This window comes from Rhinolophus ferrumequinum, chromosome 16 (assembly GCF_004115265.2).
Source record: "Rhinolophus ferrumequinum isolate MPI-CBG mRhiFer1 chromosome 16, mRhiFer1_v1.p, whole genome shotgun sequence".
Taxonomy (NCBI): Eukaryota; Metazoa; Chordata; class Mammalia; order Chiroptera; family Rhinolophidae; genus Rhinolophus; species Rhinolophus ferrumequinum.
In genome coordinates, this window is record NC_046299.1 from 16,995,025 (window position 1) to 17,015,410 (window position 20,386).

General features: G+C 34.4%; 1 protein-coding gene across 4 annotated transcripts in view; it reads right to left on the reverse strand.

The window, feature by feature from the left end:
• Positions 1–20,386, reverse strand: part of MXI1 (MAX interactor 1, dimerization protein) — a 73,089-nt gene that overhangs the window by 14,216 nt on the left and 38,487 nt on the right. For all 4 annotated transcript variants that reach the window (XM_033130683.1, XM_033130684.1, XM_033130685.1 and 1 more), the window contains exon 3: positions 19,814–19,843. In XM_033130683.1, the coding sequence (XP_032986574.1) occupies positions 19,814–19,843 (30 nt within the window). The remainder of the gene's footprint in view (positions 1–19,813; positions 19,844–20,386) is intronic.

Below are 20,386 nucleotides of genomic sequence, written 5' to 3' on the forward strand. Positions count from 1 at the left end.
TCAAAATGCAAGGGAAGAAAACAACGTAAGTGAGCAGTTTGTATTCCATCTGATAACATGAGAAATTAGTCTTTGCATAGTTTTACAAGATCCGAAGACTGCTGATCAGATGAAGGCTATATAGCGCAGAACACTCAAATTCTTTTTTCACTGTCATGCATTCATCCCAAAGGAAGACCTGACTTTTGACAGCTCAGTTGCAAAATATAATTAAAATCTGGTTCCAGAGGCTTATGTTCTTCACTGAAACTCGCAAAAGGAACCCAATCTCCAAAGTGATTTAACAGAAATTGCTCACTTGATGTCCATTCTGAACTAAATTTAGGTTCCATGCATACATCTGATCCCCTCTGTTTATGAGGATTTGGTTTATAAAAACAAAACAACAAAAAAACGATCATTCATTCACCATATTTCTTCTTTGGTCACACAAGAACTTTCTGTATTCCAAGTTTCGAAGTCTGGGAAATAGGGCTACATCACTGGAGAAAACAGTGGCAATTTGTTCTAAATACAAAATAGCTTATTTTCCTTTGGCAACTCTCCAGGGGTTTGGGTGGAGGGAAAGGATACTCCTCTCTGGAGAGATCGGGCTCTGAACCTGGCCTACTGTCAAAACTTAGCTGTGGATGGGAGAGAAATTTTTTAAAAATTATTTATCTTTCACATCAATTTGGAAACTGATTAAAGATTTTTGCATTATTAGCAGTTTTTCTACTCTTCAGCCTTTTGTTGGTGTTCATCCCTATTCTGGCAGCCCCCATTGGCTGATTTAATGGTACCAAGGGGCTGAGAAGTGTTGCTGTCCAAAAGAAAAAGCATTCTCACAGGGGCTGGGAAGGCAGTCTGCGATCACAACAGTAGCTACTTGTTAATTTTCTATTTGAAACACAGTGATGTCAATAGTATTGTACCCTGCCAGCCACCATGGGGTAAAGTACATTTTGAAACCAAAACAAACTTCCAACGTGCTGGCAAGTCAGATCTGAGACACAATGATAATGTTCTGTAAGACCTGCCCTAGTTTTACATACAAATGCACATAACAAGCATGAGTCTACTCGTCTATAAAAATTTAAGTCTAACCCGCACAGCCCAGTGCAACTTTTTATTTCATCAAATTACAGTCCAGAAAGGCAGAGGGAAATGAAGAAATACTGTCACTGATCTCTACTAAACTGGCGAACCTATATAGCACAGACAGCACGCTCAAAGAATGCTCTGTAATGTAAATGTTCATTTAGAAGCATAAAATGAAAATAGCACAAGGGCTTTAAAAATGGTCCTGCTTATAAGATGATCAGTATAATAGTTCATTTGAAGGGAGTGTACCCACTTAGGAGGAAAGACACATTTTATTAAATGCAATAGTAACACTCTGGCCTAAGAATGACTAGATCCCTGGAAGATGAATATTCACAATTTGTACTAAATATGAGTAACCTGGAATAGGAAGCTAAATGATTAGAAGTGGTGACCACACTTACTACTGGCAGGCGGCAAATGGTTTGGCATTGCTGGCCATCTGCCAATTCAGTCAAGCCAGCCAGGGATTATTTTTAAAGTCCCATTTTCACACAATTTCCCTAAAATCAAAATGCACAGTTTGAAAAAATTTTTTTAATTTTGTTTTGTTTTTTTTTTTGGGAAAAGGGTAAAATTTGGGGCAGGAAAGAATAACAAAGAGCAATTGTTGGTTAATGTGTAATTAAAAAAAAAAAAAATCCTGAGGTATTCACCGGGCATTTGGAACCTCTGGAAAAATAAGATTCATTAAATTTGAAACATAGTTCTGACAAGGACAGAAAATTAATGTTTTGGAGTATGTTTTTATATCAAAGTTACTTAACTCATCTTATCTCTTTCATTATACTTTATCACATTTTTTTTCTGACCACAGAAGGCCCACAAGTAGTAGTTCCTGAGAATCATTTTTGGAGGCAGCCACGGTAACACCTGGCACCTGTGCTGGGCACGCTCTGCTCTGATACATGTTTTCAGTGTTGCACTAGGGCACTGACAGATGAGCATTTTTAGGCAGGTGGAAAGTGAACATGCTTTAAGAATTGTTTTATTTTTTTAAACCCTTCTGAAAAGGAAAAGGTAATTCCGTGGATTAACAACAATTAACAATAGTCTCCTGAAAGGCAAACTCTTATCAGTAAAAAACTGGGTTCCAATTATAACTGAGTCGCAATGCTACACTTTGTAGACTTGTTTCTATTTGTCTACATCTCAGTTTGATTCTCTTCTGGTTCAGCCCAAGAAAAAATTAAATGAGAGAAAAGTCAGAGATCTAATATTTATATGATTCCAGCCTTAACTTAATACCATTAAAGCTTTCTGTCCAAGAAGAACTGCTACTCAAGTTCCATTACACTTTGATTCTAGGAGAACAGCCCTGAAAAATCTACATTGTTCTGTGGCTTTGAGAAAAAGGAAAAGCCAGGATGAGGGAACATGTTCCATTTTGTAACCACTGCCAATCAAAATCCTGGCTGTTAATCAGGTCAGGTTGTGTGGCTTTCTCGCCTAAGTATATCCCGACAACAAAAACATAAAAACTGTTGCTCCAACCAAAGAAGGTGGTAGAGTTTGGAGGATAACTTTGCCCAACTTGACTACATTTCCTTTCAGATATTAGACATAGTACAGGATGGAAGTCTTGAAACGCCGTTCAGCATTACCAGCATCTCTAACCTCAGGGAACAAAAGATATATGAAGGATCCTTTAAAATGATGAAAAATAAGACCCAAAATTTATTCAGTATTTTCTTCTAAGCACACCGATATTTCCTGAACATTAAAAGCCAGAAAATACAGCACAGGTTTCCTTCTTCGTCTGACCCAATACATGCAGCAGTAAATTCCAACTGCTTCCAAGGGAGTTCTAAGAGCCCAGCATCACCACACTGCTCTTTAGGAAAGCTCCTCCATTCAAAACTAGCAGCTTTACAACGTTGTTCAGCTCTCGCGAAATTGCATTATGTTTACAAATGTTTTAACTGCAAAGATGGAATTTCCAATTGAAAAAGAACCTTATTTAGAAGAGGCTGGATTTTTTTTTTTTTTTTTTAGCTACGCCAAATACAAGCTGTTCTGTAAAGAAATAATTGTGAATCAAGCTGGAAGAGACTGAATCAAGATAGAAAAACCATACAGACATTACAATCCTAGAGAAAAATGCCATAATTGGTCACACCAATGATCCGAATGCCACAGTATGTTTTTGTCAATGACACCAACAGATGGCTCGGAGAAACTAATGGTTTTCCTCCATGACAATACATATATATTATAGAAACATACCCCTAACATCTTCATACTAAAGCCCAATAGCGATGCTTTATCAAAACACTGATCTAAATTTCTTTGATTTTATTTTCATTTCATTATTAGGGTATTAAGTCCCTATACAGTTAGCACTGTGTAAAATGGAACTGTCTTCTTCTTCTTTTTCTTAAAATCCAAAAATTCCTCTTTTAAGCTTCCAGGGAGTATACTCTCTAATTCTAGTCATTATGATTTTGGTGAAAAAAATCTTAGTATATGCTTTCTTAATTTCCAGATTTCTCCCTGATTCTATCTAACTCAGCTATTGCATTTCTAGATTAGAAAGCCCATACTTTTCTCATTTAATTTTAGATTATTTTAAAGGCTCAGCCTTGCTCTACTTACTTTTGGATAAAAGTATTGAAAAATAAAGCATTCTACGAAGAAAAATTTTTGTAATGACAAAATCCTATGTCAACTTCTCATATCAGTTTTGGGGCAAAGTTAAAAGACAGGTTGTATGTTGAAAATTTTAGTACAACTAAGGTTGAAGTTCTAGAAGAGCAGGCAGAAAGTTTATAAAGGAATAGGATTTCCCACAGAAACATCTTGCTTGGGGTTCTCTGTTAAAGAATAAATTGAGAAGTACTCTGATGAAATATAAGTTATGAGGGTCAATACATGATCGCAAAAGTTACTAAACTCTTCATCATATCGGGCTTACAAAAATAAAATGAACATCTTTAACAGTACTCCAAAACATAATGACATCTAAGAGATTCTGGAGAGCTAATATGGGCTTTTAGTTATCCTTATTTACCTGAAGCTATAGCAGATTGATCTGTCCCAGATGAAGCTTTTGGTTGTTTTCATAAGACACCTGGGCATTCACCAATATTGTCACTACAAAAGAGGGAGGGAACCGTAGTAGACACTCCTTCATAGGGAAAACACTGCCATTAAAAATGGCACTGTATTTTAGCTGTCTAATATTAGAGACCTACCAGGAAAGCAACTATAGATTAAGAGAATAAGAAGGTTTGATCGCATTCCCTAAATGTAGTAGTCCTAGACCCATATCTTATCCATACTGAATATCTGAAACTTCATTTTCACCCCAGAATAAGTGAAAAACTATAATGATTAAAAGAGTAAAGAGGCTTCAGATGCAGTATTTCTCCTGAAAGCCCTCTTAAACATCCTGAAAATATGTGATAAACCGTGCACGTCACAGAAATAACCACTGATAACTCAGTTGTTCATTCTAACTTCAGCCCGTGATAACCCCGATGTGAGTTTACCTCAATTCCCATCAGGAACACACACAACTTAGCACTTAATTATATCCTGCTTATAGGGGTTTTAAATATCTTTTGTCTTCTACCTAGACTGTAAATCTAAGGGCTCAGGACTTCTTTTATCCTATCCCCAGTACCTAGCACACAGCCAATGCCTAATAAGTGCTTGTCACTTGATTTGTAATTCTCTTTAAGAGTCCTTTGTCAGTGCCAAGAACTAATACGCCACTTCAAATGAACTCCCATTTCCACCCAAGATTTTAAATCAGAAACATGATCTTGGGGTTAATGGTATAGAAGACGGTTAAGACGCATTAGCAGACAACTGACCGTTACCCATTGCTTAGAAGTCATCCTAGATTGATATTCAAAGGAAGTTTAAAACAAATTTGAAACCTAAATTTTCAACATAGTTCCTAGTTATCACAAGTAAAAGTACAAAGCATGGGGGAGGGGAGAGAGTTAGAGAGAGGTCAAATTGTGCTTTAATGGAAATAATAAAACTGCTGCTAAAAAATGAATAATTATTAACTATTATTTATTCTTAACCATTGTCTGTTGGACCTGTACTACCATCTAACCTCTCTGTGCTAAAATACTCAAAGCTCTATCAAAATGTTGAGAAACCTCTAATTAACCTTCACTTGCCAAAAAAGAGAGGGCCATTTTGCAAACTGAAGCTGCCAAGTTCAAACATATGTTTGAGCTCCAGCTTTGCTATGTTTAAACTACGAAATCCTACATAGATGTACAATACAGTTCTTTATATCGTGTCCAAAAAAGTTTCTCCATAGAAGACCACTAACTGAAAAAAAATTTTTTTTAAATTAAAGCAATAAACCAAATGCCCTCAAGCTAATGTTTAAAAATCTATTTTTTTCTATTTCATTCAAATAAATATTACTAAACTAAGCACTGTTGACTACAATTTTAAAATAAAAGGAACTTTATCATAGCAAATTCTAGGGCTAATTAAAAATTTAGAAAATGACAAACAAATGCCTATTAACTTATCGCAAGTTAATCTACATATCTTTATTTGCCTGAAAATAAAAAATCTATGATCTCAAGGAAAGTGAAAACTAACCACTAACATCTTCCAAGCACAGGTCAAAATATGCTAAACATCATTTTTTCTTTAATTTCTAATAAAATGCTCAACAGAGCCAAGAACAAAGTTCAATATACCATATTTGAAATTCACTAAAGTTGTTACAGGTAACTTCCTATTTAATGAAGTCTTATTATCTCTATTTTATTTATTTCACAGGTTTCAAATGAGCCAAACTCATAACTGTTTTTTTAAACAAAGATATAGATATAGATATATAGTATATTCACACACACACACACACACACACAAATACATACATACATAAATGTTTTTAATTTCTGGCATAATAAGAATGGCTCTAGATAAATACCTATGAGCACCAATTGGCCATTTCAATAACAATCTCTTTGGTTAAAAGCATTTAGGGAAATTCTCAGCATTCTATGATGTTTTCCTAAAGCTGTTAATTCTAAACTAAGAGAAACATTAGCCTTCCAAAAAAGAATAAATCTTCCCAAGGCTCCACCCAAGAACAATCTCCTAGCTGATTATGGAAACTTCCATGAAAGAATCTGTTTAAATAATTATACAGGCTTTTAATGATGTCAAAGTAAACAGCTATCAAAATAAACCAAGTTACCAAAAAATCTGAAACGAAACAGGATTAACACACAACTGCAGATAAAAATCACAGGGAAGAGTCTATATCTTAAAAAGCAAGCTGAAATTTATTAAGATGCTAATATCAAGTAATAGAGCTATGTAGATAAAACAGGATGACAACATATCAAGGGCAAGACACTTGTATAAATTCCAAACATTTTGAGGAACTGTTTTCACAACAACAACAAAATCTATCACAGCTTCTATGTTATTCAAAGTTTAAGTCACAATTAAGTTTCCTGATCTGCTGTACCAATTCAAATACAGAAATAAATATACTTTCATCTGTAAAACCATCACACTCAAGAGGTATTTTCCTATGGTCCAACTTTAGCAGAGGTCCCATTCTGAAGCACAATCACCACATGTTTCCTAAGTGGGTCATATTACCTAGAATATCCTATGGGGACAAATTGTTCTCTCTGAAGCAGGAGTGGAGAACAAAACTAGTTTTCTTGGAAAGGAAATATACTTGTAGGGTAGCAAATATCTCACTATGTGCCATCCTAAAATACTTTCTATCTTGAAGTGGCAGAACACACTGTCTCTCTCTCTGTGTCTCTCTCTGTCTCTCTCTCTCTGTCTCTATCTCTCTCTCTCTCTCTCTCTCTCTCTCTCTCACACACACACACACACACACACACACACACACACAGCTATTTGTTTGACTTGGCATTTAACTTTTTTCTCTTAATCTACCATAAGGTGCATAGCCTACTACAAAATCAAACGAAGTATTAATTACTAATTCACTAAGCACCTGCTACCTGTAGACACTGTCAGATATAAAAACAAGCGACGTACAGTCTTCCCTCACAGAATGTATGTGATTTAGAAAGTATTACAGTATAAGGTAGTGTGGGTTGAATTCATATAAATGACACAAACAGTGAACAGATGGGTATTTAGAGGAGATACCACTCTGGATAATCAGGAAAGACTTCCCGAAAAACGTATATATTAGCTGTACGTTGAAGGGAATGTGAAAAAGTTCTGGTTTGGGAATCAGAAAATGTAGGTTCTCTTTCTGAATTTGTCATTCATCAGCTTGGTGGAGCATATATCTTGGAGAGACTTAGGTTCCCTTACCCATAAAATAAGGATGCTAGACTAGATGATTTTCTAAGATTCCTTCCAGCTTTATTATCTATGGAAATGTATGGATAGGATTACATTTATTGCCTTTTAAAAATCTTTTTTAAGTTCACAGTAATACACTCTTATTACAAAAGCTCTAACAATAAAATCAACATGATAGTTTCTCCTTGACTCTCACTCCCTTTCCCAGAGGTAATGTATCCTTCCAGAACTTTTCCCATGTTATTTCCATATATTATTGGGGTATTTTTAAAACATAAATGAGATCATACTGGAAATACTATTGTTACTAATGGGGAATTTGCTTTTTTCCTTAATATGTCTTGGAAATATCTCTACACACAAAGAGATCTAAATCATTCTTTTTATTTGCTGCAAGTGATGGATGTATTATCATTTATTCAGCCTTTCCCTTATTGATAGGAATTAAGGTTAGCTCTAATTTTTTGGTTATTATAAACACTTTTGTTATTCTAGTTCATGCCTCTATGTGCATGAGAAATTCAAAAGGGGAGTGGAGAGAGGGGAGTCAAAGAATTTGAGCCAAAAGTATAGAGATAGAAAATACAGGGGAAGATGAAGAAGTTCGAATCAGGTGTCCACATTTTCAGCAAAGGAGGAAATAGGAATCACAATAATATATAGGAAATATCTTTAGACCAGGAGTTGGGAGATATGGGTCCTAGCCCGTGGTTCAAAAACTAGATCTAAGAGTAAAAAGTGGGATTGGGTACTTGAAATCTCCAAATTTTTTGGACTAGAAGAGATCTTAAAGATTGTTCAATTCTATCACCTAATTTTATAGAAACTAAAGCCCAACCCTTAAACAAAAGTATGATATTAATGACGCCTAGCTTCGTGCTTTTGCACAAAGGAATTTTTTTATTTTAAAGTTTGAATAGTCACTGTGATAAACGCTATAGGGAAACAAGAGGTGAGAATGGTTGGTCCAAAAGGAGGTTACAGTTAGAGACACATAAATTTCTAGTTGATCCAGTCAGCACAGCTCTGATTTCCAGCAACCCTTAGCAACTCTTAAGGAGAAAAAATAAACAGTGGAGATGTCCCAAAATTAGAGATGGAGTTGGCAAACTATCAAAGCAGAGAGGACATGATTGAAAAGATACTTTGAAGAAAGATTCCAATATACTGACCTGCACCTACTTTCTCTTCAGATTGTTTATAGAGAAATGTTTTAAATAAGCTAAGTAACATCAGTGAGCTCTTCCCTCCTGGTGTGACACACCCTCATCTAGGGGTCACTGACGACTGTTCCGTACAGCAATACAATACAATAACCACACAACTGGATTTCTGGAGCTTGAGCAAATAAAAACTTGTCAGAGAATATTTTTAAAAAGTGCTCAGGATTTACCATTATGTTTACAGATTAACTTGTCACATTTCCTTAGAAGTCAAAGGTAAGTATTTTTCCAAAAGAGACAAAGTCCTAAATATTCATTAGTATTTAAATCTTAAAACTCATACACACACACACACACACACACACACACAAACACACATCTCTGTGTGTACATATATATAATATACACAGACATAATATATATACACATACATATATATATAATATATACACACATACATACATACAGCTTTGAGGAATGTGTTTATACCATTTATACACACAGACACATGTGCTTCTTAGGGAAAATTCTAGTTTTACAGAAATATTTACTATTACTATAAAATAAGTACTTAATTGTAAAATAAATTTCTATCACTGTAGCTACAGCACCATGTGTTATAATAATCTTTAGATATTTTACAAAGTTCCAAAGTTTTAATGAGGTGAGGTTCTAAGCTCATTTTTCCAGGTGCTCTTTCATTTTGTGTGTGTACATGGAGTGGGTTACATACCTACACATGTATATATTTATATCAAGGAAAATGCTGTGGAGACAAGTGTAATAATTAAGTTTCTAATTTGCTTATAATTACTGAACTTAAAACATTCACAGAACTGTAAAACTTTTCATGTAGGGAAGGAATTCAGAGATCATCTAGGTTTCCTCCTTTTACAGCCAAGGAATGCAAGACCCCAAGAAGTGAGATAATTTATATGACATCCACAGGCTACCACTAGTAGACATGAAAGGAAAAATTATCTTTTGACTTCTCGTACAATTCTCACATCAATGTATTACATATCCCCAAATCGTCTGCGTTGGATTCCAACTATCTTTTTTTTGACAATTTAGCTCCTAAACCATGTTTAGTATTAAAACCTACCTTTCTCCATTGGCTTCTCCAAAATAACAACAAAACAAGGAAGTTATTTACTTATGAGTTCATTAAGCTTCAACTTTTCTTTTTAGAAGATATGAATATAAGCAATATGTCATGTGTTTGTCCCAGGACTGAATTAATTATTTTCCAAGCAAATTTGTCTTCAAGAACTGGTTAGCAAGTAACCATATTAGGAAATTTTATTCTCGTTACTGAATCCTCCCCTTTAGACCTGTGGTTTTTCACTAGTAACACCCATGGGATTTTCAATTGGCATTATTCACTAGAATACATATATAAGCAAGTATAAAGTAACTATCCTCTGCAGAAGCTAACATGTAGCAAAAGAATCTGAATCTCTTCATTTTAAAAAGATAAATGCAAGATACTAAACAAATCTCTCACTTAATAAAAAGATTTCTTACTGATATACCTCTTGGCATGCTTGAATTGCCAAAATTTGTACCAAAATAGAAATTTCTTTAAATGAAGATGCTAATTTAAGAAAATGCGTTTGAATTGCAGTTATTATTAAACCAATATTTATCAGAACATTTACGCTGCAGTAATTACTATACACAGCGAAGGAATTTAGTAAAATAGCATACTGCTTTAAAGTCTAGTAGAATTCTACTGCTGTATAATTATTATAAACATCAGTGTAAACGGTATAGTCAGTTTTATGGATCAAACACAGTCCTCAAAGTTGCATATAAAATAAACTCTTATATACTGCATCATCTAAAATATATCAGGAAAATCTATTAAACTATTCCTTTTTTTAAATTATGAATTCAGTTTGAGAGGAAATGTTTTCTTAAACAAGTTACAACTGCACTGAGATATACACTTTGCAATCACTTGGATAAAAAGCTACTACACCTTCACTATGATATTCACCGTGCCAATTATTTAAAGTCTGACTTAATTATTTGTTTATTTCTAGACATAATTTTAGAATCTGAGTTTCAAGTTATAATATTTCTAGGTTATTTTTAAGACCTAATGATCTCATCTCTACCCATGTATCAGTTATAGAATTGATTTAAACTTTAGGAATTAGATAGCTGAAGTTCTGAGAACACTAGGTTTATAGAATGCAATCGTTGTCTGAGGCAGCTTCTGTCACCCTGCAGCCTGGGTCAAGGAGTAGAAAGCTTAGCCTTAATGAGCTATTTTTGACAAAGGTCAATACAGAAACTGTGAACCTATCTAGACACTACGGCAATGACTTCATTGCATAGGCTGCATTTTAGATGTGTAATTTTATCCTGGCTATGCTTCCTCTATTAACCATAAATTTTATCTCCAAAACCCACCCATTACTTCATCTCTATCTCATATAACATTCAATTCTAACCCTAACAGGTGCCTATCTCTGTACAGCTATTTTTAGTTGTCTACAGTTTTCAGCATTCCTACCATATAAAAATACAGTTAAAGTATTCATTTATAATAACTTGCATACAAAAATAAATGCACCGATTACATGTCTGACAAATGATATTACTCTACATACTGTTTGATGTTAATTTCTATATTAATCTGGTTTTATAGTTTCATAAATAGTGAAATTCTATTAAATAAGTGTCCTCTACTTTCCAATGCTTAGCTGGCTATTTTTTAGTGTTACATAGCTACCGTTAATAACTCAGTACTATAACTGAACTCCTACTGTCTAAAAAAGTACAAAGAATAAATTTTTCTTCTTCAAGATTTTAAAATGAATTAAAAATAAGTTTTCCATCTTTAGACTAAAAAAGGGAAGTAGCCATCACTTTTATTTGCCAAATCAGAAAAGTAGGTCAGTGGCTATTTCCTGGTCTCTGGACAATGCTGTTTCTCCTTCCCTCCACGATTATACTTTTTAAATTTTGTTGTTCAAGTTATATTTTATTATACCTGAAGTGAAACTGATACAATTCATTCAATATGTGGTCTTAATTTTGTTAGATTTCATTGTTAGAGGCCCTTAAAAACTTTTAAATATATCCTTTTTATATGCTACAGAGTTCAATCTTTCTTCATTATCTTACTCAAATCACATTAGATAGTAGTACCATATAACATATTGGAACCTTATCTGTGGTTAACCACGTATTTTCAGTAAAGTGTTGAGTCCTTTGTGCAGTTCCATCAGATGATGACGACTTTTCACACTTTTTAAGTGTGAAACTGCAAGGTCAGTGGACTTTTCAGGACCTCTCCCCCATTCAGTGGTGGCTGGTATGACGAACGGATGACCACAAAGTTGGGTGAACACCACTGTTAGCCATTATAGTGAGTATGAAGGGGTAACTTCTGGTTTTGATTTATATTTTCCTAATGACTACTGATACTGAGCATCACTGCATGTGCTTACTGGCCTTCTGTGTATTTTCTTTGGAGAAATATCTATTCAAATCCTTTGCCCATTTTTATATTGGGTTGTCTTTTTAATATACTCTGGATACAAGTCTCTTATCAGATATATGTTGTGTTTTTTTTTTAATTAAATGTATTGGGGTGACAATGGTTAGTAAAATTACACAGGTTTCAAGTGTACAATTCTGTAATACATCATCTATATATCGCATTGTGTGCTCACCGGAGTCAGTTCTCCTTCCATTGCCATATATTTGACCTCCTTTACCCTGCCAGACATATTTTACAAGTATTTTCGCCCATTCTGTAATTTGTCTTCACTTTCTTGATTGTGTCCTTTGTAATACAAATGTTTTCAATTTTGATAAAGTCCAATGTATCTATTTTATCTTTCATTGCTTGTGCTTTGGGCATCATATATATATATATGTAAAAAACGGTTGCCTAGCCCAAAGTCACAAAGATTTACTCTCATGTTTTTTTCCTAAGAATTTATAGTTTTAGCTCTTAAATTCAGGCCCATGATCCATTCTGAGTTAATTTCTGTATATGGTGTAAGGTAGGGATCCAACCTCATTATTTTGGATATAGATATCCAGTTGTGTCAGCACCATTTGTTGAAAAGACACTGAATTGTCTTGGCACCTTTGTCAAAAATTAATTGACCCTAAATAAGAGGGACTATCTCTGGATTCAATTCCATTGATTTATAAGTCTGTTCCTAGGCCTATATCACACCATCTTGATTATGCAACTTTGTAGTAATTTTGGAATTGGGAAGTATGAGTTTTCCAACTTTGTTCTTGTCAAGATCGTTTTGGCTATTCTGGGTATCTTGCACTTCCATATGAACTTTAGGATCAGTTGTCAATTGCTACTAAAAAAGGAAGCCGAGATTTTGATAGGGCTTTCATTGACTCGGTAGATCAATATGGGGAGTACTGCCATCTTAACAACAGTAAGTTTTCCAATCTATAAACACAAGATTTCTTTAATTTCTTTAAACAGTGTTTTGCAGTCTTCAGTGTACAAAGCTTTTACCTCCTTGTTTAAATTTATTCCTGTATATTTTATTCTTTTGGATGCTACTGTAAATGGAACTGTTTTCTTAAATTTATTTTCAGATTGTTCACTGCTGGTGTACAGAATCACAGCTGGTTTTTGTGTGTCAATCCTGAAGCCAGCAACTTTGCTAAATTCATTTACGAGCTCTATTAGTTTTCTGTGGATTCCTTATAATTTTCTATACATAAGACTATGATATCTGCAAACGGAAATGGTTTTATTTCTCCCTTTCAAATCTGGATGCCTTTTATTTTTTCCTCTTGCCTAAATGCCCTGGCTGGAACCTCCAGTACGATGTTGAGGAGACATCACGAGAGCAGACATTCTTGTCTTATTCCTGATCTTAAGGGAAAGCATTCAGTCTTTCACCATTAAGTATGATATTAACTGTGGGTTTTTCATAAATGAGCTTTATCAGGGTAAGGAAGTTACTATAAGATATTTTCACACTGAGATTTGCATCTTAGTAATAAACCAAGGCTAAGAAGAACTTTTGACTAAACTTTTCATAATTATCAGACCCAATCCAAATTGTACACTTTTGATCCAGCTGCAGTTATATATTTCAAACCTACAACAAAGGTTTAGATTCCTTAACCCCATGACTTGTTTTTAATGCAAATTCTGCCAAACCAATCTTGCAATTGTTTTTTCCTCCTAACAAATGTATTTTTTCCTACAATGTGCATACTGTATATAAAAGTGTATGTTCTTTTTAAATAAATGTCATACAAGCACCCAAAACATGCAGCTAAAACCAGTCAAGATATGTTTCCCCCACCATGGAATCCTAAATAGTCAGATGATGTACTAAAAAACCATTGGTTTACCCATGGGCACAAAGATTTATTCTTATGTGTTGTTCTAAGATAAGGCAGACCAAAACAATCACTCTGTCAAAATGTCCACGTCAATTGAGGACATGTAGACAATCTTTAAAAAAAAAAACTGTATTCATTATCATGTGCAAACCATTGGGATAAATATAACTAATACATTAAAAATTCTAACGCAAAAAAGCTGAAATTATTTATGATATTCTAGTCTCCAAGTATATACAAATCGTTACCTTGTAAAAATATTTACCATTTTCAACTCATGGAATGAGAAAGGAATAAAGACCTTACAAGTGGAGCATAAACTCCATCAGATAAACTGTTCCCCTTTACATAATCACCTGGTTTTGTTTTAGTACACTATATAATATCCTAATGAAGTGAAAGAATCAATTAGCCCTTTAAAAAAAGGTTACTGACTCTTTTTTTATAAGCAGGATAAAGTCCTGTATAGTAAAAATCCTTTAAGATGTTCCCACTTACCAAATTTTTTCATATAATTTATTTACATTTTAAGAATTCAATTTTCCATTTACCGTCTATGAAATTATTATATTTGTTGTGTTCTCAAGAGTATTTTACATAGTTTTCATTTTCCACTTAAGTTATTATAATTCGGTAACATATATTATTCACTATAGACACACTCAATAGCACACAGAATCATTTTTTCACTCAGTGGATATTTACTGAATGACTGCTATATACTAAGGGTAAATAAGACCAAGCCCCTGCCTTCCTGAAACTTAAGAGTCTGTGAAAGAAGTTAAATAACTCAAACAAATATTTCAAACAGATTAATGTTAAAGTGACAGAAAACGCAATGGGATACAGAGTGAGTGGGGGACAATTACTAGTCTCTAAGGAGATGGCCTGAGAACTGAGAACTACATAATGATGAAGAGCTGGAGCAAAGGCTTCCCAAGCAAAAGGAAGGGCTAGCTTAAAAACCCAGGATGGAAATGAGCATGGTATGTTGGAGGAAAAGTAAAACAGCAGTGTTAGGGAGACCCTAGGAGACAGGGATAGAGTGGTAGGACTCTGTAGGCCACAGATTTTACCTAATTGCAATGGGAAGCCAGTGGAAGTCAGAAATGACGTGATCTGATCTATCCTTTGAGAAGGTCACTCTTGCTGCTGTGGAAGAATAGAATGTGAGGAGGAATGAACAGTAGCAGTTAATGGAAAATAATATCCCTCCTTTACATGGGGTTTTAGTACTCTCTCTTCCTTTCTGTTCCCATTCCTATCACCTGCGTGCTGGTTCTTATATCCTTCTACTACATGGGCTACTTCAACAGCATCCAAATTAGTCTCCCTGCTTCTTTTCACACTTAAGTAAAACCCAAATTCCTTGACATTTCAGTAACATTCCATAATTTAATTTCAAACCACCTTTCTGGCCTCATTTCCCACTACTAATTTGATAGACTCCGTCCTTCCCCTCAATATGGTCTACTCACCCTCCTGAACACAGCTTATGATGCCATCTTCCTGCTTCCATGGACTGACCCTTTCCTTATTCTTTCCTCAGATTCAAATTCTACCTCTTCTTCATACATTCTTCTTCACGAGCCAGAGCAGTGGCTTTTTGACAACATTTTATATCATGTATATATATAAGTTGCACAATTCTACATTTAACTTTACTTAAGCAATACACTTTTGTATTTTCTATTCTATTTCTTTTTCAAACTGATTCACTAAAATGACTGCATAGACCACTAACGGGGTTCAACCTTCAGTTTCAAAATCATTTTTAGTGTACTTTTCTAGACATTCACTGGTAATTTAACTAGATCCTGGTATTGAGATGAAACCTATAATTATCAAAATATCTTATCCTTCATTTTATTTACCACAATGCCAAGCACAGGATTTATTAATCATTACTGAAGAGAAATACTGATATTAAACATAAATATCAAATTTATGATCAGATAGGATCTTGTCTAGGTCTGTTTTGTGTTCCCATCATTTTGTTTCAAATTGTAATTATGATAGCAAAAACGGCTAGTTTTCAATAACACTTTGATCTACACTTCCTGTGTTCCTATTTTACATAATTACACAATAGTATTGCATAGTGAGGGAACACAGTAAGTACGCCATAAATGGTTCTTTTCATCTCCTGAGTCTGTTATGACCTGTTATGGGTCCAGGGAGACAGGATGAGTATACAAGTAACAAATGTTCTGAAACATTAGACTAGGTTTGGTGTAACCATCAGGGTTTTAGGCAGAAAGAAGCCCCCCGACCTTTGTATCCAAGAAAGAATCTGAATTTATCAGTCCTGAACCTACCTAAACCTAAAGCTCCTTAATGGGCTATAGGCATAGTGGGTAATTGGGGACCAGAGCAAACTACTCTGGGCTTGCCAGACTCCCAAATTTCCACCGTTAGGCCTTTCTCTGAGGTCTGGAAGTATGAACCTCAACATGTGTCTCAAGGACAGACTTAGGGGTTCCACAATCTTGAGGCTTTATTTAAGATAGACACCTAGAATGACTCTGTCATTCACTAACAATTTAAAATCAGCTACTCTAATTCTCACTGCATTGCGCCGGCAGAAAACACTAACTTAGAGTAGCTTTATATGTAAGATTTTAGAATCAAGCTTAAAAAAAAAGGAACTTCTGAAATCAATATTTTGTATGTAAAGTGGCAATATTTCAACAATGTGAATTATTTCAGGAGTATTTTTTCAGAATAAAGACAAAATCAAATTACCCTTTGATAGTGAATTACTTTCCTCATATAAGCTCATACTCAAAAGCAAATGAAAGGGAAAGCCAAATTTCTATTTATTTTAAAGCTAGGTTAACTTTTTTATTTAAAATGTCAAATAAAAATGGTGCCTTGGTGGCGAAACAAACAAACAAAAAAAACTATTAAATAGAACTAGATGGGAGCTTTTAAAATGTAATAACAATACAGGCTTAAATTTTAAAAATATTTTTTATATTCGGCTTCTTGAAAATTGGACTAAAACACTCCGCCCCATTTAGATCATCCTGTACCTACCAATACTTTTGTTTTTTGCTAGGTCATAACCCAGAAACTTTTCAGAAGTGAAGTATAGGTTATTAAATTGGATTCTTCCTTTGGCACTCACCCTGACCATAACTCTAAATTAAAGATTTATTTATATTGATAAATACCCCTCTTAAAATCTAATATACTTTGGAAAGGTTAATTTTATATTACCTTTCAATTATGCCTTAAGGAAGAGAGGGAGAGAGGGTTAAAGAAAGGAGGGAAGAAAGGAGAGAGGGGAAGAAATAATTTGAGAAAGACTATCCAGGACTATATGAAGAGGACAGAAGAGGAAGAGGGAACCATGACTTAAGTGAGTTAGGGTAGGAACCAACCAGAAAGTCTTAGACCTAAGTACATAAAATGAGAACAAAAAGCCTTCACTGGAGACACTAGAGATTGTGTACAATCCAGGTTACAAAAGCCATGCATGTTACACCAGTGCCTCAGACAGGTAACAGATTAAATGATTTACAGGGTATATCAAAGTAATACTATGGGTGATAAAGTTACCAATAAGTCAGAATTGATTTGCCAAATGCATTAAACAAAATTTACTCAAAGATTTTAAAAGCTCCATTCCAAACAATTTACTGAATTCAGAGTCTTCCTCCAGTGTTAAAAAAGTTTTTGCCCATCAGGTTTCCAATGAGGGTCTCCCAAGAACACAGGCAGGTAGGTGAAATGATTTTAAAGGCACTTGGTTATCAGTATTTATAACATGTGGCCCAAAATACATTCTGTGCTCTAATTTAAAGTTCAATGTAAGGTTTTATTTGTCAAGTCATTTCTTGGTCTTTTCACCATGTTTAAACTAGCCAGATACTTCCTTTAATACACCAGAAATTTAAGGCAGAAAAGAGAGATTCTCTAAAGTGAAGTTTCCTGCCAAACTGCTTTGCCACAAACTAGCAAAACATCTTTAACTAGACCACTGAATTTTGTTTCACTTTTATTCATCACTCAATATTGAAGCCATCATGTACTATATATGCATCAAATGCTATGAAATGAGGATAAAAAATACTGAACGAAACAGAATCCCTGCCTTTGAGGCAATCATAGTCAACTGGCAGAAAGAGACATATGAACAGATAAGTGCAACACTGCTTGGTTAAGTTTTAGAACCAAGAAAAGGAATAAAGGAAGAGGACAAGTTTGGGAGAGAAGATGAGGATTATACAAATAAAATATTATATTTTTGACACAGAAATTAGATTAATAATCAACAAACTAGAATTGTCTGCACCAGTCACTTTTGACAAAAAGAAAGATCTGAACAGAGCACAGTGCAAACAGAGTGGTAAAAGTCACCAAGTCAGCCTAGAGGACTATGCTAATAAATCCGTTCAAGAGGATTTGACATTTAAATTCATCTGCAATGAGGCAGTTAGACTAGTCGATCTGTAAGGTCCCTTCTATTTAAAAAAAAGGCAAGACAAAAAGTTGAAGGTCACAGAGATTTTTTTTTGTCAAAAATGACTGGTGCAGACAATTCCACTTTGTTGGTTATTAATCTAATCTCTGCATCCAAAACAGAATATTTTGTTTGTACAATCCCCATCTTTTCTCCTAAATTTGTCCTCTTCCTATATTCCTTTTCTTGGTAAATAATAATACCACCTAAAACTTAACCTTCCGAACAAACCAGTCACCAATTTCTAATGATTTTAGCCTATAAATCTCTTCATTCTGTCTACAGTGGTACCTCAGTTTTCGAACGTAATCCGTTCCGGATACCAATGGAATTCTGAAACGTTCGAAAACTGAGGCACGATTTCCTCATAGAAAGTAATGCAAAATGGATTAATCCATTCCAGACCTTTAAAATCAACCCCTAAAATTGCAAATTTAGCATGAATTTTACTATCTAGTGATACCATAGATCCATAAAATTTACGGTGTTCATCAACAGAGCCGTTCGAAAACCGAGGTACTATTGTACTTCTATCTCCAATGGCCTCCATCATCTCTTACCTTGGAGGCTTCTAATAGCCTCCAAAAGAGTTTTCTTGTCTCTGAGATCCCTCCTCCCAATCAACCAATTCTTCCCACTGTAGCCAAAGTGATCTTTCTAAACACAAATCTGATTATATGACAACCCATATTAAAATCACTGAACTTCCCCCTATTGCTCTCAGAAAAAGCCCACACTCTTCAGCATAGCTGTCAACGTCTGGCCTGGCTTGCCTCTTTTATAAGCATATTGAGACTCCTGCAGTTTCCTCAATATACAATGCTAACTCACCATCTGTAGAGGCTTCCAAGACTCCCTTAAAAGAGAATCAGGTGACCCTCCAACATGATCTTTCATCACCCTCTGCTTCTCCATTACCATACTCACCATACTCCCTTAGGAAGCTCTAAATTCCTTAAGGACAAAAACTATCTTACACATTCTTCTATTTCCTATATAAAGTATTATGACTGCCTGGCACACTGACATATAGTTCATGTTTGATAGAGATTTGTTGAATGCATAGAATAAATGAACAAACTGAAAACAGAAATTCAGTGTCCTACTATTTGTCATAATATGTACTAGCTACACTACAGAAACCTAATCCTTTAGCAAGACCATATTTAAGCCACAAGTCTATCACAATTAACCTGTTTTCAGAGACAGAAGTAAAGAAAGCTACACCATAAACTCAAAATTCAAATCAGCTTAAAAATGTATTTACGTCTTCCAGTTTGGATAGTATAAGCTTACTATTTAAGTCATTTTTTGGAGAGCATACATATCAGAATCATGATATATTACACATTTAAAAAATAAAAATTATAACTACATATTCACTATTACATTATTTTCACAGGTTTAATGTTGAGTTTGCTTTTTAAACATAAATGAAAACTGCACCTCTTTACTGACTCACCGATTCTTTTCCAGCTCATTGTGTGTAGACCTAAAAGGGAAAAATAAAAGAGCATTAGCCATGTTTTGTTGCTCAGGGTATTAAAGGGGGATTAATTTAGTTACTGCTATACCACACCCAATGAATTTATGTAGTAATGTAATATATGATCAGACTCCTATAATCTCATTCATCAAGAAGAAATAGTCTACATTCTTCATTAGGACTATTCATTCAGATATAGTGCTTTCAGTTAACAACTCTAAATATTTTAAAACTGGAGCTTCATTGCTGTTATATTTTACTAAAATTAATACTAGCACATGTTCTCTTGCGTACTTCTAGTACACCACATTTTATTGAGTTGTAGACATTATATCAGAAATTTTAATTCAAACATTATCTCATTTTTGTTTAAAAAGAGAGAGAAAAAAGGTGTATGTACTTCTATGTCCTCTTCCATCTCTACTTAACCCACTCCTAAACACAGGATGAAAAAGTTTTAGCTAACATAGAAGCTGAAACAGGCTTGCCTTACAGCTAAATGATACAGACGAATTCAATCCTTCCTGCCTTCTGTGTGAAACATAAACA